This window comes from Tenrec ecaudatus, chromosome 1, assembly GCF_050624435.1.
Source record: "Tenrec ecaudatus isolate mTenEca1 chromosome 1, mTenEca1.hap1, whole genome shotgun sequence".
NCBI lineage: Eukaryota > Metazoa > Chordata > Mammalia > Afrosoricida > Tenrecidae > Tenrec > Tenrec ecaudatus.
In genome coordinates, this window is record NC_134530.1 from 300226895 (window position 1) to 300244554 (window position 17660).

The 17660-nt window shown below is 56.0% G+C and overlaps 2 protein-coding genes across 7 annotated transcripts in view; one reads left to right on the forward strand and one right to left on the reverse strand.

Annotated features, from left to right (window-relative positions):
* Nucleotides 1–16665, forward strand: part of DTNBP1 (dystrobrevin binding protein 1) — a 155024-nt gene extending 138359 nt beyond the window's left edge. For 4 of the 5 annotated variants that reach the window (XM_075532450.1, XM_075532454.1, XM_075532452.1 and 1 more), the window contains exons 9-10: nt 3985–4128; nt 4637–5029. In XM_075532450.1, coding sequence (XP_075388565.1) covers nt 3985–4128; nt 4637–4887 — 395 coding nt within the window. In that variant the 3' untranslated portion in view covers nt 4888–5029. Of the gene's footprint in view, nt 1–3984; nt 4129–4636; nt 5030–16177 lie in introns of those variants that run through there. The other variant, XM_075532451.1, reaches the window with a different exon arrangement.
* Nucleotides 5441–17660, reverse strand: part of JARID2 (jumonji and AT-rich interaction domain containing 2) — a 264620-nt gene continuing 252400 nt past the window's right edge. For both annotated transcript variants that reach the window (XM_075532448.1, XM_075532447.1), the window contains 6 exons: nt 13641–13746; nt 12925–13107; nt 12313–12443; nt 11170–11353; nt 9448–9555; nt 5441–7311 (listed from right to left, as the gene is read on the reverse strand). In XM_075532448.1, coding sequence (XP_075388563.1) covers nt 7153–7311; nt 9448–9555; nt 11170–11353; nt 12313–12443; nt 12925–13107; nt 13641–13746 — 871 coding nt within the window. In that variant the 3' untranslated portion in view covers nt 5441–7152. The remainder of the gene's footprint in view (nt 7312–9447; nt 9556–11169; nt 11354–12312; nt 12444–12924; nt 13108–13640; nt 13747–17660) is intronic.

A 17660-nucleotide genomic window follows, 5' to 3' on the forward strand; every position in this document is an offset into this window, starting at 1 on the left:
GCACACATGAGCAGTGATGGTCATCCTTTAGAAAGTACTCGGCTTGTTTGTGTTTAACTCTAGGGCAAACGTGAGACACAAGCAGTTTTTGCACGTGGCTCTTAAAACACTGCAGAAGGCAAGGGAGGGCCTTGCCTCGCCCACCAGGGCTGAACAAAATTGCCCAGCAGTCATCAGGCCGAGGAGCTCAGAGCCAGGCATCCGAAATGTCCCAGCCAGACCAGGTATGTCTTCAGAGATGAAGACGGCCAGTGCACTGCAGAACTGACTGATCCACGGCCAGCTTTGCTTCCAGACCGCGTCAGCGCTGTCTATCGTCTGTTCTGTGCCACCGAGCTTCCTTCTCCACGTCAGGCAAGCTGTTTGAATGACGGCCTTCAATCACCAGCCTCCAGGAGAGGTCGAGTTTTAGTCCCCCCCCCCCCACACACACACACACACACACAGCTCCTTAGCCCTTCAGCCTCACTCGGCGTGCTCTGCCTGCCTCGGGTCGCCCTGCACCCCGCCCGGACCAGCTGCATTACCAGCCTCCACCAAGGGCTCACCGCAGGGCGGCTTTGCCCTCCGGGAGCACACGGGTTGTCATGAGGAGGGGGCCAAGGGGTACTGCCTAGTTGGTACAGCTTGCCCTTCACCCCCCCTTTCAGCGTTGCCTTGCCCTGGCTGCTCGGGGCTTTGTTCTAGAAAGAATGTGAAGTCAGATTTCTCAGACCTATGAAAATCCCATGGAGCCTGACTGGCGTTGGACTGAATGTCAAGGGGGACGCGGAAGCTCTCAGGGACGGAGCATGGGATCTGGGGGCGCTATGGGAAGGAAGCACTACCTGGTCCTTTCTGACTCCCCGTGGTGGTTAGGGAAGGTTTGGTTTCTTCTTGAGGTAATTTGGCGACTTTTTGGTGGAGCTAGTCCATTCATATAGTACGCTCTCATCTTTACTGCCCACGGTCCAGTCAGCTTTCACATTCCTAATCGTCGCATGCTGCTGCTCTCGCGAATCTTGCCACAAACGTGCATTGTTAAGGGTTATTTCGCCCCGCCGCTCCCCCTCCCCCGAACTTGTGGCTTCTTACCCTATTGGCGTGCCTTTATTTTTCTGGTCATTAGTTTGTGTTACTGGGCACTTTGGGATCCCCACGATACTCAAGGCTGTGGTATCTCTCAAGAACGCAACTGCGGCTGATTTGTAGTTTTGAGACTAAAGCTTCTAGTATTCAAGCAGCAAGGCCTCCTGTCCCCCATCCTACTAGAAGCTGGTTCCGACATGCCATCACATAGCTCACCCACACGAAGCAGGATCGGACCATTGCTCCCAGACAAGTTTCAGAACACCTTCCTTCGTGAACTTGCTCTCAGCTCCCCGACTGCCGCCCCAGCCCCCGGGAACCTTTTATACTAGTTGTGTCTACAGGTTCCTAAGCGCTCGTGTTTTATTTATGGCATGTTTAGATAAACACCGGAATGCCAATCTTTTGTTACTGATTTTCAAGTAAAGCTTAGTGAGTGGCATCCTTTCCCCGGTCCTCGTGGGCTGGAGAACAAGTCCTCAATGACAGGTGGGGCTTCTGTGGTCCGCTTCTTCCACTTTCATGTTAATGCGCAGATTGAAGAGGCGTATAAACCCTGGCCAACCTTGATCCAAAATAGATTTTCCCATCTTGTTCTGCCATTCTCTCATTTAAAAAGGATAGATGGCAAAATATATAGTCACACAAAAACTTGGAATCGCCGTGTGTAGAGAGAGGATGGTAACAGAGCGGCAGGGCTGGCTTCCTCGGCAGTCGCGGCCTGTGCTCTTTCCCAGCCTTTGCCCCCTCACTGCCGCCCGAGCGCCTCCTGGAAGCAGAGCACGGACATTTCACTCTTACTCCACCTGCTCTCCCATCCGGTGCTGTGGTCACGGGCACACGCTTGGCTTGGCTTGCTTACCATCGGATTCGGTGGTGCCGAGCAGCTTTTCCCGTGATCCCTGGTCCAGTTTTCCTCAGCAGCTTTGAAAAGACACGGCAGCAGACAAGAGCGAAAACGGAAGTATATCTAAGCAGAGGCCAAAAGGCTGTGCTGGAAGACAGCGATGACCACAGCCACCAAGCAATACTGTCAGCAGCCCAGACACTCTGCAGTGTGTCCTGGGGGAAGGGGGAGGGGGGGCCGCACGCGGCTACCAAAGTGTGTTGCAGGGCATTGAGCTGGCACCTACCCAGGCTGTGCCCGGCTCCCCAAAGGTCACTGCCTTGGGAACTGAGCTGTTCTCTTGTGGACCCGGGGCAGCATCTAGTAGCTCTTACTTTACTGCTGAACTGACGTGGTTGTGTGCCCTACTGTTTCTTCCGAGGAAGTGGATCGTGCATTGGGCTGCAAACTGCAGGGTCAGTGATCTGGACCTGCCAGTCCTCCTGAGCAAGCAGTTCCCACAGATGGAGTCTCAGACCGCATAGGGCAGGCTCGAGTCAGCGTCCACCAGACAGCACTGCCCTGCGTACTTGAGAACGAAGGTCCTTACGGAGCACGATTCTGCTCAGTCAGGTGGACTCCACAGGCTGTCTGGTGCAGTAAGTTCACGGATGCAGTTTGCCTGGTCGAGACGGTATCTTCACTCGGTCTGTGACCTCAGAGATGGCTATTTACGGTGCCTCTTTGAACCCCGGCCACTTTCGGCCCTTTGTTCTTGAGATACTGCCTTTCCCATCGTTCCTCATCGCATTTTCTGAAGCTTTTGGATTTGACCCTGCTCAGTTTCATTGCTGCTGATAGCAGATGTGAATTTATATTGGCATCGGTTTTGCTTCCGAAACCTGGGAAGCTCTGGTCTGCCATCCATTTGGGGAACTATCAGCCCCTCCGATCTGAACTGCATCTGTTACGTGTCTCTTCCCACACACCTGAAACGCTCGCCTGTTACCCAGCGTTTTCTTGTCGTGCTGTATATAGCTCATAACTTTTTTTTCATTCGGTTTCCCAGTTTATTTTTCTTGATCCAGAAGCTTGTTCGAAGTTCTTATGGAAGCTAATACTGAGCGTGTTTCTGTTGGCCGTAACACAATTATTTCCAAATGAGGACCGCAGATTCTGGCTGGGCGTCTGTTTGAGTTCAGAGCTCTGTGAGGCCTCTGGGGTTCAGGTGTGTCTTTCCAGGTGTGTTTCTGTCAAGCTCCAAGATGGGCAACTCGCTTGTGGTTTTCTGCACCAAGCAGTCATTTAAACTCCAGTCCTGTGAGGAGCCAAGCCCTCGTTCCCACCAGGCTGGGAGACCAGTGGACAGCGATGGGCATCCCTGCTGCAGGGGGTGGCTGCTGTCTCTCGTGTGTGCTTGCTCTGCAGAGGAAGCTCCGGGTGCCTAAAGTTGGTCTCCCAGTAAGATCCAAGCTTAAAGTCGCAGGCTTGAGAATAGCACATGAACAGCCAAATTGCCCTGCTGCGGCTTCCTTTACCTCTCTGGCTGAGTCCTGGGCATCACCGGGGCGGGGGGCGGGGGGGGGGGCTTTAATAACACTTTGAAACAACCACCTAACAACCCCTCCTCACCACTAGCACACGTGCAGTGTGCAAACCACGTATCCTGCCTGTTCCAACAGGGACACACTTAACAGATCTTGTTTGTAACCCAGGCCTGCCGGATCCTAAAAAAATGAGCCAAGACCAATGATTTTTCTGAACCCAACTTCTTGTTGAAACCATGTGCTTTCAGTAACAGAAGGCATTTTGAGCAAAACAATAAAAATAGGGTTCTGATGTTAGCACAATTAACGCATGCTAATACACCATCCCAGGGGTCTTGGGCTGGGCGGGCGGCATGAGGCCAGTGTTCTCAGATGCACACACCTCTGCTTCCAACCAGAGGGCAGGCAGCTCCAGAGGCAAAACTACCCAGGGGCGGTTGAACACATTCTCTGAACAATCACAGTAGAATCCCCCTTCCCCGGGAGGTGAGGCCCTCTCATCACAGGACGTTTACCTGTTCAACTTGTATGATCTGCTCCCAGAGCCTATGGGCAGCATGTCGTCGATGGAAGTGAACGTGGACATGCTGGAGCAGATGGACCTGATGGACATATCGGACCAGGAGGCCCTTGATGTCTTTCTCAACTCCGGCGGAGAAGAGAACTCCGGGCTGTCGCCGGTGTTAGGTAGGCCCCACAAACCTGCAGGCTGTCCTCGCGGCCATACGACACAGCCTTGGTTTCCCTCCACAGGGCAGGCGGGCTAACAGTGCAAACCCGCAGACCACCTCTGGCTCAACACCCCTGCCTTTAGAACCCCATTGCCACGTAGCTGCCCGTCCCCAGGATTGGTTCAGCACTATGGAGATGTATTCATGGGGTTCACTCAGTCATGTCCTCTCCACCTCAGTAATTTCTAAGGACTGGCACACACTCCCAGCAGGCCCCTCGCGCTGTGCCCTCCCTGCTTGAACTCCATGGTTCTGAGGTTCAACTCCCAATATTCCCTGAGGCTCCAGATGCTGAACTTTACATCTCAGACCCAATCTGCCGGAGGTGCCCCTTTCTCACCATCACACCAAGAACGCTCGGCCAGGTCTCCACGTTCCGCAGAGAAGGATGCCCCGGAGGGACACAGGCAGGCCCCCCGGGACAGAGAGAACCTCACGATGGGTTTCTCCCCACTCTGTCACAGAGCCTGAATCCAGCCCAGGTGCGAGTGAAATCACTCTGCAGGTTCCAGAGCCTGCCCAGCTACAAGCCAGGCTGCCCTCCCTGTCCTCCTCCTGCTCTGACTCGGCCACCCAGGAGCCCAGCGAGAGCGGGGGGTCGCCATCGCCCCTGGTGCAGTCTGATGAGGAGGAGGTCCAGGTGGACACGGCACTGGCCACCTTGAGCAGTGACAGGAAGGCCACCTCAGATGTCCCTGATGACAGTGACTCCTAAACGAGGACGTGTGACCGCGGCCGCACTGGGACCTGTGCCGGCTGCTGGTTTGGGGGAGGGTCTCCATTTGTGCTGCATTGCCAATGGCGTGTGAGATGCACGTGCAGCCGACAATAAAGTCTGTGGACTGTCAGCATCAGAATGAGCGTATGTGGCCACTCTGTTACATGGAGGATGGCTTTCGACCCTCGCTCCCTGCCAAGCCAGCGTAAGTACCTGCGCAGCTCTGGGAGCTGAGTGACCAACCTGCCCTGACAGAGAGTCAGTCCGTCCGTCCTTCCTTCCTTCCTTCCTTCCTTCCTCCCTCCCTCCCTTCCAGAACCAATTGTTACAAATCAGCAGGTCAGCCTTCAGTGCATGACCAAGACTTGCTCCCAGAGGGAAGCCAGCCCGTGCTGGCCGGGGCTCGGCACCACCTCACGGAGAGCAGCCGGCATCTGCGCCCAGGGCTCCCAATGCTTGGAGCCCCTGGGAACCCAAGTTGTGTGTGTGTGTGTGTGCGTGTGTGTGTGTCTCCAGCTCGCTGCAGTCACTCATCTTCACCAGACAGACAAAGTCCAAAAAGCTTTGTTTTTATTAAACCTTGTATACAAACCTGAAAAGTAAACAAAGAAACCGGCAATAAACAACATGAAGTCCCCCCTTACAAGGGCAGAGGGCAGAGCAGCTCTAATAAATTAAACGTGAAACGTAAGCCGCAGGTGGGAGCTGACTGTCCACAAGGGGAGTACACAGCAAGGCCATCAAAACCAACCACCACACTGGAAAACACCGGGCCCCACAGTTCAGTCCTGCAACCACCACCAACCACGTGGCTCAGAAGACGCTCCTGACACCACGTGCGAGCTCAGTGCAGCAGGGCTCAATTACGAAACAACAGCTTGTGAAAACAGTTTCCCTTTTTTATTCCACACGCACTGTACACACAACCGGAGAAGGGCAACAGCTACGCCACTGACGATGTCTCTCGTCGTTCCGTGATGTAAGCAGCACTTAGAAACGTTACAAGAAAACCCTGTAAGCATCCTGTCCACCGATGAAGAAACTGAAATGTAAGGCTTTTCTTCATCTCTCGCTCCACCCTCCCCACCCCCACCGAGAAAAAGGCTCAAGTATTTAAAACAATTTACAGGCATATGTACAAAAGGTATGGTTTCTTCTTTCTTCTTTTTTTCTTTTTCATTTTTGTTACAACATGGGGAAAAAAACAAACGAAACAGACAAGATGAGCACAGCTGCGTTTTCACATTGGACACAAACGGGAGACTTGTAGTGGCTCCAAGTGTGACCCTAAAGCAAACCAACCCGACCAGGAGAGTGACGCTGAGCGCTGGGCGAGCCGCAAGCGCTGGAATGTCAGGAAGATTGCACGTCGAGGACAGGAAGTGCAGGCGCGCCTGTCACCGCTTTCCCTCCCACTCTTCTTTCCAGGATGCTACTGAAGGGCTTCTTGTTTCATATAAAGTAGCCAACAGCACCAAAAAGGAACAGAAATGGATTTCCTAATGAAATCAGGCACAGTTGTCCCTCACGTGACCCTCCGCGGCAGGCAGTCCTGTCTTCTCTCCTTCGCCCTTAATCAGATGCATAGTGGTGTGCTGGTGGAGAGAACTCCTACTCGAGCCTCCTGCCCTCGCTCGGGGAGCCCACCGCGCCGCCCGGAGACTCAACATGGGGGGAGGGGGGGGGGCTGGCTCTCCGGTTTCAAGACGACACTCCTCTTGCACGTGACAGAAGAAAAGACGGCCGCAGTAAGCCATTTCTTTCCGTGTGTGTGTGTGTGTGTGTGTGTCCCTTTTTCCTGTCTAGAAAAATCTGCTCATACGATTGATGGATTTATAATTTGTTCTCCAAACTTCACCCTCTTCAAAAATGGGTTATAAAAGCTTTTCCCCAAAAAATATTACCAAAAAAAAAAAAAAAAACCCAACCAAAAAAAACAGAACAAAAGAAGGCTTCTGTCAGCCAAAGAGGCAATACAAATTAATAAAGCCCCCTCACGGGTCTTCAAACAGTGAGAATACAGCAGTTCCAAAAATCTGACTGCAGTATCTAGATATCTTAAGTACAAAAAAAAAAAAAAAAAGGAAAGGGAAAAAAAAGTCCGACGGTTTAATGCTAAAACAAAATTAGTTCTCTAAAATCGGAAGAAAAATCTTCTTTAGAGCTAGTGCAAAGACAGCTTGTTTCCTACAGCAAGTACTGCAAACTAGAATATAATAATTACAAAAAAATATATATATAACCGGACAGCGCGCGGCGTCCTCATGACGAGCCGGAAGGGAGCCGGGAGGGCAGCACGTCCACGGTGGCTCGCTTGCGGGGCCCCCTTTTTGGTGTGGGTTTACTGAGACAGTTCTCCACTCCGCCGCTCTCAGCAGACACCTTGCCGCAGATCTGATTGACCAGGCTGATGATCTGCTCCTGTGGGGGGAGAGCTCAGTGAGCGTGGGCCACCAAGGGGGGCACTGTTGGGGGAGTCAGCCTGGCCTGGGAGGGGCGCAGGAACAGCAGCCTGGGAGCAGAGCAGAGACGCGCTGATGCACGCCAGTCCAGCATGCTCCCAGCCGCGCACCTGGCTCTTCAACCCTGACACAAAAGTCCACTTAGCCTCGGCTCATGAACAAGTGCCAACACTTGCCTATAAACCTTAGTTCCTGATTCCTGACGCTCCTCACCAAATGAGAACTCATGCAACATTCTTGTAAACACCCACGGGGCCAGGGCCCCACCACCCCATCCAATCTCAAAAGCAAGCATGGAAGCTCGTGCACCAGGCTGGCTTGCTGCCCAGCGAGGCACCTGCTCCACACAGCCCCTCAGATGCGGATGCCGGGAAGCCCAGGCTGAGGGACAGGGCCTATTATCTGGAGCATTTATGGTAAAAATGCTAAAAGCAGGAGGGGCAGCTACCATGGACTCTCCTCCTGGCCTCCATCACAGCTGTGCCAGGAGGCCTCTCTGGATGAAGTGGGTCCTACAATGGACACTGCTTCTCAGCCTACACTGTTGCCCCAAGGGTGGGGCACCTGTCTAACTCCAGGGAGGTGGATGCTCTGCTGAGCTTACCAGGCCTGGGACTAAACTGAGCAGGGTTGGACACACAGCCCACACCCACAAAACTCAATCACATTTTCCGTCACGAAGTAAATTATGCCTCCGGCCAAAAGGCGACAGGCGCGCCTTGTGCACCTTTATCAGGACTTACTCCCATCCAAACAGTCACCAGAGGAGCCGGCGGCGAGTGCAGGAAGGAGCCCCCCTCTGCACACTGCCAAGGCTGCTCCCCAGGACCACCCCCCAAACAACAAGGCTTATTTTTAACTGTGTTCTGACATTTGCTGTTAGAGCGGAGAAGCAGGGAATGCACAGTGGTATTGCCCACTGAACACTCCTTAAAACACAGAGATGCAAATGGGCCTATTTTCAGCTTTCCAATCTTGTAATTTAGCCAAGGACTGCTCAAGTCTAACATACCAATGGAGCCATCTCTGTAGCATCGTGCCCTCCCTGGTGAGGCCACTTCCTAAGGGCCACCGTGTAGTCAGTCACCTGTGCCCAGCACCAGGGGGAGGGGAGCGGGCCCCCAGCCTGGCTCAGGAGCCACAGGCTGACAGGTGAGAACACAGAAAGGTGTCAAAGACCTTCTGAAGGGCCGAGTATAGGCTTTGCTCCAGCAGTTTGAAAGCAGGTGAGAACCCTGAGACAGGTCACAAGGAGGAGACAGCGGCACTGGGAAGGAGGGGTGGAGAGGGGCAAGCTCTGTCCGGCAGCCACGCTACTCATCCACAGCGCCCCCCCCCCCCCCCGGAAAAACACTGGACCCCGAAAAGCACAGCTCTGAGGCCAGCCCCTCGGCTCGAAACGCACCCGGTTCAGAGTGGAAAAGGCAGCGTGGGCAGCCAAGCCTCCTGCCAGTCCAGCAACCCAGGGCAGGGGGGTGACACCAGGAGCATGGCCCCAATAGGGGCATCTGCCACATTTCGGGGGGGGGGGGTGCTGCTGCCATCAGTGCTGGGCAGAAGCCCTGGGGAGGGCGGGCAATGCACAGTATACCCCCCAAGTCACTGGCCAGCAGTGCAGGGGTGCGGCCTGGGAGGCAGGGAAGTGAGTCAGGCCATCACAGCCGCATCCCCGCAGGTGCCAAAGAGCTGCTCTGTAGCATGGTGACTGAGTGCCCGGCCAGGGAGATGGCCACCTGCTGCACAAAGTCCCGAGGGAGGGCCTCGGCGGCAAAATCACTACCTTGAAGTGGAAATGAGGATGGCAGCCCCTGTCTGGGCCCTCCTCTGTACCCACCGGCTGCTGTCTGGTGCAGAGGATGCGGGGGGGAGACGATCCTCGCCCACAAGCAATCGGGGACTAGAGGCTTCTGATCACCTGAGAGATGGCCGTGAGCCTGGCTCAGGGACTCATGCTGAGCAGCAGGCCAAGCATTCTAAATGGACAGTTTCAATTCCCAGGTTTCTCTGGCACAGAGAGAAGGCCTGGCACCATCAAACATCTGAAAATAGCACCCCCACCCCCAGCTTAGTTCCTGGCATGCGTATGGGGACTGACCTCGTCGTAGCGGTACATCAGCTTCAGCCCTCGGCAGGACTTCTGCTTCTCCACGTGACGCAGCGCACACTCCAGGCAGAACACCACGTTCTCATTCTCCTGCACAACCTGGAGGAGGTGAGGAGGGTGGTGTGATGGAGCCGGGCTCAGAGGGCGATGCCACCCTGACGTGTGGGACACAAGCTGGGGACCCACTACGAGTGGGAGAAGGCAGGGCGGGCTGGCCCTCGATGGAATAAACAAACGTATTGGAGGCAGGGGCTGCTCCACCCAGGCCCCTCTACGTCAGCTTCCTGGAGAGGGACCGGAGTGTGCAAATGCTCGAGTCCCGAGGGACCAGGGGTTTCTATGGCTCTAAAACAACTTGGGTACCAGAGCTGCGCAGATCAATGGGGCTCCAACATGGTCAGGTCCTCCCTGCCCCTGCTTCATTGCCACACAGCCTCCAGGACCCCCAATCTCGCTGGGCGGCCCCTACCCTCAGCATGGGCCCAAGGGTGGAAGAGAGGAGGCTGCCTGGCTCCTTACCAGGAGCCCCGGCTAGGACCGCCACCAGCCCAGGTGTAACCAACACGGAGTGAGAGGTCCTTGTGGCAGGCAAGTACTCCACACTCAGCACCCAGAGGTACCGGGGGCCCTGGGCCCTGGTGATGGGACCCTGCAGAAGCAGACCGGTATTGCCGGTTCCATTATGAGGCCTCTGACCAGCAAGGGCCAAAGGGGACCACACAGGGGGCCAGGGCCCGCCTCCCACCCAGCCGCCTGGGTGCCTACTAGAAGCCCTGCCTACAAGAAAGAGGCCGCAGCTCTCGGGGGTGGTTTTAAAGGGGAAGTCGAGGGCCTTCCACAAGCTGATAAGGTAATAGAGAGATCACAAAAAGCCCCAGCGCGGCACGGTTCCAGCCAAGACACATGCTCTGGGGACCCTTCCCATGGAGCACGAGAGCACTAGACCCAACTAGCCGTGGCCACGCGGCTCCTCCCTGCGGCGGGCCCCGCATGGCTGTGGTGGCGCTCAGTGTGGAACAAGGGCAAACAGCAGTCCTCGGTGGTGGGCGGGTGGCAGAGATGAGGAAGCCGTACTACGCCATCAGTTCTCAACCTGGGGGTAGAACGACCCTTTCACGGGTCGTCCGATTCCTAACCGTAGCCAACTGGGTCACCACCACTCGAGGAACTGTATTGAAGGGGGTTGGCACGAGGAAGGTTGAGAACCGCTGTACTACGCCAAGGACTGTGCGCCACCAGGCCCCTGCAGACCGCCGGGTGTCCGGGGAGCAGAGCAGCAAGGCAGGAGGGCCGGCGCGGTGAGAGGCAGGGAAGCGAGGGCTCGGGATGGAAGGGGGAAACTGAGCTTCCGTCAGACATGACGCACACACCACACACCCAGCTTCGGTCAGAGCCCTGGGAGGCTGGCTACTGGAGGGCCCAGCTTAGAAGGGAAGGCACGCGTTGGCTAAAAGCCAGACTGTGGCCTTCAGTGGCAGTGAGACTGGGCACGTGGATGGATTGGGGGGGGGGGGCAGCACCATGGGATGCCTGTTACAGGAAGGGGGCAGCCGAGTGAACGGACAGGCCTGAGGACCACACAGTGATGCTGCTGACCCCGGAGGGCGGCTTCAGTCTCTCCTGGGACCTCCCATAGCGCTGCCGGGGCAGGTGTTGGGAGAAGCCACGGCTGGGGAGCCTGAGCTCTGGATCAGCGGGGACAGGGGCGCTTACCATGGAAAGGTAGCAGAGGTGTTGGCAGATCTGACACCGCCTCTCCGAAGTCTCCAACTGCAGCCATTTTCGAGGCTTTTTCTTGCCGTCCGCCATTGCGCTGCTACTGTCATGGCTGCCGTAGCGGGCGGAGGAGTGCAGGCCGGCCTCGAACAGCTGCCTCCGCTGCCGCAGCTCCGTATCCCTGTGCAGACGGGAGGGTCGGGGGTCAGGGCCTCGCGCATGGTGCCGGACCATGCAGCACCTCCGAAGGGGCCTGCCCCCACCCCCCACCCCAACCCCCTTGGGAAGTGCAGCGAATCTACGTGACGCTGCAGGCCGCTGGGAAGCACGGGCTCTTTAGTCAAAGGCCCCACGGCGAGGTCACTCCCTACAGCTACCATGCAGCTAACCCTGGGGAGGGGCTCTCCTTTCGTTGCAAACCAGGGATTGAGTGAACACACTATTTGTCGCTCTGGTCATCAAAGGGTCCGTGTGCTGGCCGTCAGCACTCCCGGCTCTCCCTGGGAGGGAGGGAGATTAGGAGGCTACGTGGTGGGAAAAGAGAAGACGGTTACACGCTCGCCACTCTTCCCGCTACTTCCTGCCTGGGTGGCTGTCAGCCGGGGAGGTCCGAGGGGGAGCTGCTGGGGTCCCGCACGCAGGGGGCTCCTCTCTCTCTCTCTCTCTCTCACATGCACGCACACACGCACACAGTGGGGACAACCAGGGGACTGGATAACAGGCAGGTCCTTGGTGCTAGGGACACTCTTTCCTCCTGTGTGGAGAGGCCCCGGGGGACCATGGGGCACAGGGGCTGTGAGCCCATGACCCTTCACTCACCTAGCACCCGCCCACCAGGGAGACCCCGATGCCAGAGATCACCGTGAGGGAGACGCAGGATACAACCCTGCACCCAGATTCTCACGGTGAACCGGCAGGCCGGACAGAGTAGAACTGTAACTCACAGGGCCGGTCAGGAGCCACGTTTCCGCCGTTGACCCCAAGCTTTCACTTTGCAGCTAAGCATGCTTAGCCTCGTGCGTCACTCGGGGACTGCCACCAGGAGGGTCTTTGCCGTTCTGAGTGGCTCAGCGGCAAGAGATAGGCACCCTGGGAGCCCGTGGTGGGCGGCTCTGTCCTGGGACCCAGGCCCTGGTTTACCTGAGCTCGTCCAGAAGGGCCGAGATGGTGCTGAGAGTGGGGCCGTTCTCCTTCTTGGCCTCCGCCTGGGCGACCTGGTAGAGGAGCTTCTCCATGGAGAAGGGCTTGGCTATGTGGCGACGCTTCATTTCCTGCAGACACACAGACAGCACAGCCCGCAGTGGGCTTCAGGAACCCATGCCCGGGGGTGTCTGGACGGGGCGGGGCGAGCTCTGCAGCACCTTCTTCTGGGTGCGAAGGCCATACGGCTCAGGGTCTGCGGCGTGGGAAGGGGCAGCCAGAGTTGCCGGGCCCCCACCACGTGGCTTGAGTGTGAGCACACGTCAGCACATTCTGTGAAGGCGTGTCTGTCTGTCCTGCAGGTGACCCAGCCAGGGCCACTCAGGGAAGACGAATGCACCCCCACGTGCACGTGTTCCGGAATACAAAAGAAGCCCTAGAAATGTTCTCTCTCCTGGGAAACTCTCCCTGCTGTAAAGGCACACCATGCTCTGAAATAAGACGTGCTCTCTGGAACCCTAACTGTTCACACGAGAAGGTGCGCGCGTGGGCGTGGAGCGCCCCCGGCCCTGGCGCCAGAAGGGGCTGCAGCCGGGAGGCCCTTGGACTCACCTTGGCAGTTTCAAAGCCCATGCTTGTCCACTGGGTAGTGGCAAAGTGTACGGTCTCTGAGACACTGTAGCCACAGCACACTTTGGACACAAAGGATCCCGGGAAGCACACGACGAACTGGCCGCTCTGCTGGACAGTCCTGTGTACCTTGATGCCCTCTCGGCACAGCACCTCTGGCGAGATCTGGGGGTACAAAAGGTAGGCGTGGGTGCGTGTCCCTCCCGCGCAGGACACAGGCCACCTCTCCTTTACGCCTCCTTGATTAAACACATGGCTGCAGTCTTCAAAACTAAGTGTGGAAGGGAGCAGGCAGCCTCGACCCTCCCGTGGAGCGCTGGTCACTTTGGAACACCAGCCGTGTGGGCAGCAGCCCAGTGCGTCTCTCCACCAGAGTGCCACCTTCTCTCCAGAGTAAACACATGTGGCTCCTAGCGCACAGGACACGTCTCCACCGGCAGGGACTCACATGGGGGCCGAGTGCTACATGCCACCCGCACGGGCCCTACCACAGCCCTGGGAGTGGACACGGGCATGCCCAGGAGGGCCAGCGGCCAGGACCCCAGAGAGGCAGGAGCTCCGTTTTCCCAGTGCAGCTAGGAGGGAAAGACCCTTTGAACTTGCTTCCTGAAACAGGGGTCACTGTCATGCATCCCGTAGCCCCACGCCACACAGGCCTGGGCCCTTCTCAGGATGCCGAGCGAGGCTGCAGCACGCACCATGACGTTGCTCTCCAGCATTTCCAGCCCAGGGGTGCCGTTGGCCTGCAGCAGCGTGTGGACCACGTCTTCCAGCTTGCTCTCCTCCGCAGCGGGGATGCAATACCTGGGGTGGGGGATAGGGGTATGAAACCAGGTTTATAGCAAGAATGAAGCAGCCCTGGACCTGGGCCCTCCTTGCCCAGCTCCTCCTACCTTGTGAGGGAAAGGGAGTGGCCATCACCCATTCCACAAGAGAATGAAGGGGGCAGGCCACAAAGCCAAGCTAGAGCGTGGCCCACAGGGCAGGCACAGAGAGGGCCATCCTCAGGATACTTAGCTTAGTCCAAACAGTAACTGAGCACCCCTCCCCCCCCCCTCAAAAAAAGGCCTTGCCGGCATTTGCATGGCTCACAGGCAAACAATCCGCAGGCCACCAGTGATGAGAGCCGCACCCCTGGACGCCCATCTCCCTGCCTGCACGGCAAGCCGGAAAGCTTCCAGCCAGAAGCAGATGTCCCACGGGCTCTGCCTCCAACTATACCCCAAGGAAGGGTCCCCCACAGTGTGAACCTTACTTAGCGCCATACAGGGGCCACTCTCATGAAGCCTACTGCAGTCTGGCCAACCCCTCAAGGCATTGAAGCCTGGAAGGAGCTGAGCATGGCCCTAGGCCTCACCAGCGTCGCCCAAAGAATGCTGCTGGGTTGGTGGCAGCCTTCAGACTGTCCCGCAGGGGAGCTCTGTAGACCAGGACCCACCCCTTCTGGCAGGGAGGGCCATGGATGGCACACTCAGAGGTCAAGGCACAATGTGTGGCAGGCAGGCGCCCAGGACCTCGGGGCCCAACCCCTAGTCACTCTGCTGGGGCTGAAGGAGCGCCCAGATGAAACCCCTCCAGCGGGCAGTGGGGTAGGAGGCTCCATCGTGGCCGGCTGGCCGATCCTGGGCTGCAACATGAGAGGGCAGATGGCCAGAGCAGCTGCAGCAAGGGGAGCCCCCTGAGGAAAGGTCGCTGTGCCCAATGCCAGCGGCACCCCAAGCAGCTCCACCCTAGGGGGGCTGTGTTGAAAGGCTTTCGTTCAGAGGCCAACCCCTGGCTCTAGTTGTTGCATGAAGGGAGTAGCCCATCACCACAGGGAAGTTAATTTTCTAAAATGCTTAGCTTACTTCCATGCCAGCATGTTCTGTTACTGATTTGTAATTTAAATGTAAGGTTTCTAACTTAAATCACATGTTTTGAGAAAAGCCACACACCATAAAGGTCTCTGATCATATCCCAGCCTCCTTTCCATTCCCTACAATGAGATCCCAGGGATACATCTTAAAACAACAATGACTAAAAAAAAAACAATCCACAGACACAGCAAAATCAAACGCAAAATGGATTAGGGACCCAAGTGTGCAAATTAAAGCCATAAAATCGTAAACAACAACACAGGCACGGATTCCAACAGCTAAGATGACCACGTGCAGTAACAAAAGCACCAAGGACAAAACACAGAAGTCAACAAGGCCATGAAAGTGGGCACTCTGACCTTTATCAAAATCAGCCTCCAGGAAGCCAAAAAGACAAGCTACTGGCTGAGCACCTATCTGAAAAGAACCCAAGAACCAAAACACAAACACAACTTCCACAACGGAGCGACACAAAGATAGTCCTAATGGGAGCAGAGGAGCGGAACAGACTCGTTCAAATAGCCACCAGACTCAAGGAAGGCTGGGTCCGCGTCCTCAGACCACGGCTAACAGTCAGCAATCACACCGGTAATGCTGACCGCTGGGAGCAAGGACTCCAGGACTCTGGCCCCTGCTGGCTGGGGGCGGTGTGGGGGGAGAGTTATACAAAAATGGTACCACCACAGATTACAGGTGGGGGTCCTGCTAAAGTAGAACAACATTGGAATCCCAATCCCATTCCTAGGGACACACCCACAAGGCGGCAAAGGCCAGCCAAGCTGGGTGGGCACACCAGTACTCATTCTACCAACCCTGGGCACATCCGAATGCCCACCCACAGCATGTGGTGCAGACGGACAGTGGTATCCCAGGGCCAGTGAGAGAGATGCAGGGCTGCCACAGGCTGTAACGTGCATGGAGTGCCAAGACAAGATTGACTTACTCGGTGAACAAGTCAATCACACCAGGCACGGATCATATGACCGCACACGGTCATTCACCTGCGAGGCAAATGCACGGAGAACAAAGTGTACCGATGACTCCCAGGGGCAGGAGGGAGGGGGAGGAGAGATCGGCAGTAATGGAAGCACTGCCAGTTATTATCACTGTTGTCAGCTAAGTTGTACACCTGGCAAAAAGTCGTGTGACAAATACTTTTACAACAAGAGGGAGGCGGAGGAGGTACTGAGGCAGCTTTTGTGTCACCAAGTACCTCATGGGATTTGATTTCGTGTTTAATGTCATGGTGTCATGAGACATGCCAGGTCCAAGAGGCTTAATACCATGTCTACCTATTCTACCTTAATCTAGTTGAGCAGGGCTGAAGTTCTGAAAGCTTGCAAGGAGCCATCAAGTAACAATTGATCTCTCTTCACCAGGAGTAAAAGAACGAGAATCAGGAAGAGGAAACATGGCAAACTGCCTCTCTGACCAACTGCCTTCTTTGCCATGTGACCAGAAGAACTGAAGGGTGCCCAGCACTCCGGAACAGCCCGCTCACAGACTCCCTAGAAGAACGCTGGGCAAAAGGTGGAGTGCACCACAGGGTTTCAATCCCCAGACTCTAGATGTTCTGAACACATGGAGGGTGGAATAGTCCCTGAAACCATTGCCCTGAGGAATCTTGAAACCTGAAGCCAAAGAGACCCCCTAAGGCCTTGTCAAAAGCAGATACGATTATAGCTGACCTCGCTTCATAGAAGCAGCCTTCCTTGAGCACCACGCCCGGTTACGACCTCCGGGAGAGGCTCACCCACACCTTGAGAGGCTAGAGGGGAGCCTTCCGGCAGTGAGTTTGTGTTAATGACAGTGGAAGAATTCAAAGAATGTAAACAAGTTCACTTAATTGTACAAATAAAAATTGTTGAATTAGCACATATTAGGTCACATATAGTCTCAAGAACACTAAAATGTAGGGGGAGAAACCAAAAGACCACAGAGCATCACACTTCACTGTGCCTCACTTAGCATCTCCTACAGCACGTCTGCTGCTGCTGATGTACCAAGGACCACAGCCGTGAGGGAGCCCCGGGAGAAAGCCCATCACCCTGAGAAGGACCCATCTCTGCAGTCTATTCTCCCCATGTCTGGTCTGCCCATCCTGTGCTTCCAGACCACTGCAGGCCCGAGCTCCAATCACCACCTATGGCTAAAATTTACAATCTCTTGCCCCAAAACAAGATGTACAAAGTTCAAGGTCACCTTCATCGCGGGCACAAAGACCCTGCAGCAGTTGGGCTGCCCATTTCTTCCCCAAGACGACCACTCACTGTAACTTGGCCTCAAAGCAGGGCAAGTTCAAAGTACAAGACAGATACAGATACTGGCTCCTTGGAGGAAGAATGTTCACGCCAAGATTTTGGCTTATATTAACAAAGAAGACTCTGCCACACCATCAGTACAAGGAATACAGCGACTGTGGGATGCAGGCCATGCCCTACGTAGATGCTCCAACCACGAGGCATCCAGTTATTGGCAGTAACATCCCATCTGCCACCATCCACAGAGCCCGGCCCACTGATCATGATGTGCTGCTGGGGAGGGAGGGAGGGCTCCTAGGCAGGACGCACGGCTGCTTGCCACACGCCGACTGGCGCAGCTCGGGCTCCTCGGCACAGCAGGACCAACCCCCCTCACACTCCAGTCTGTGGTGGGAGACAGCACTTGGGCGGGGGAGGGGGAGCGCTGCAAAATCCCCTGTAGAGCCTGGCCCTTCATCGGAAGAGTGTCCTGAGCTAGCCGCATGCAAAGATGAAGAGCCCGGAGGAACAGCAGTGGCTGCTCAGTAGAAACTGTGACCCCGAGTACGGGGCGGTTCCGTGGCTTCTCTAAAACCAGCCCCCCCAATGACTAATGTCAGGT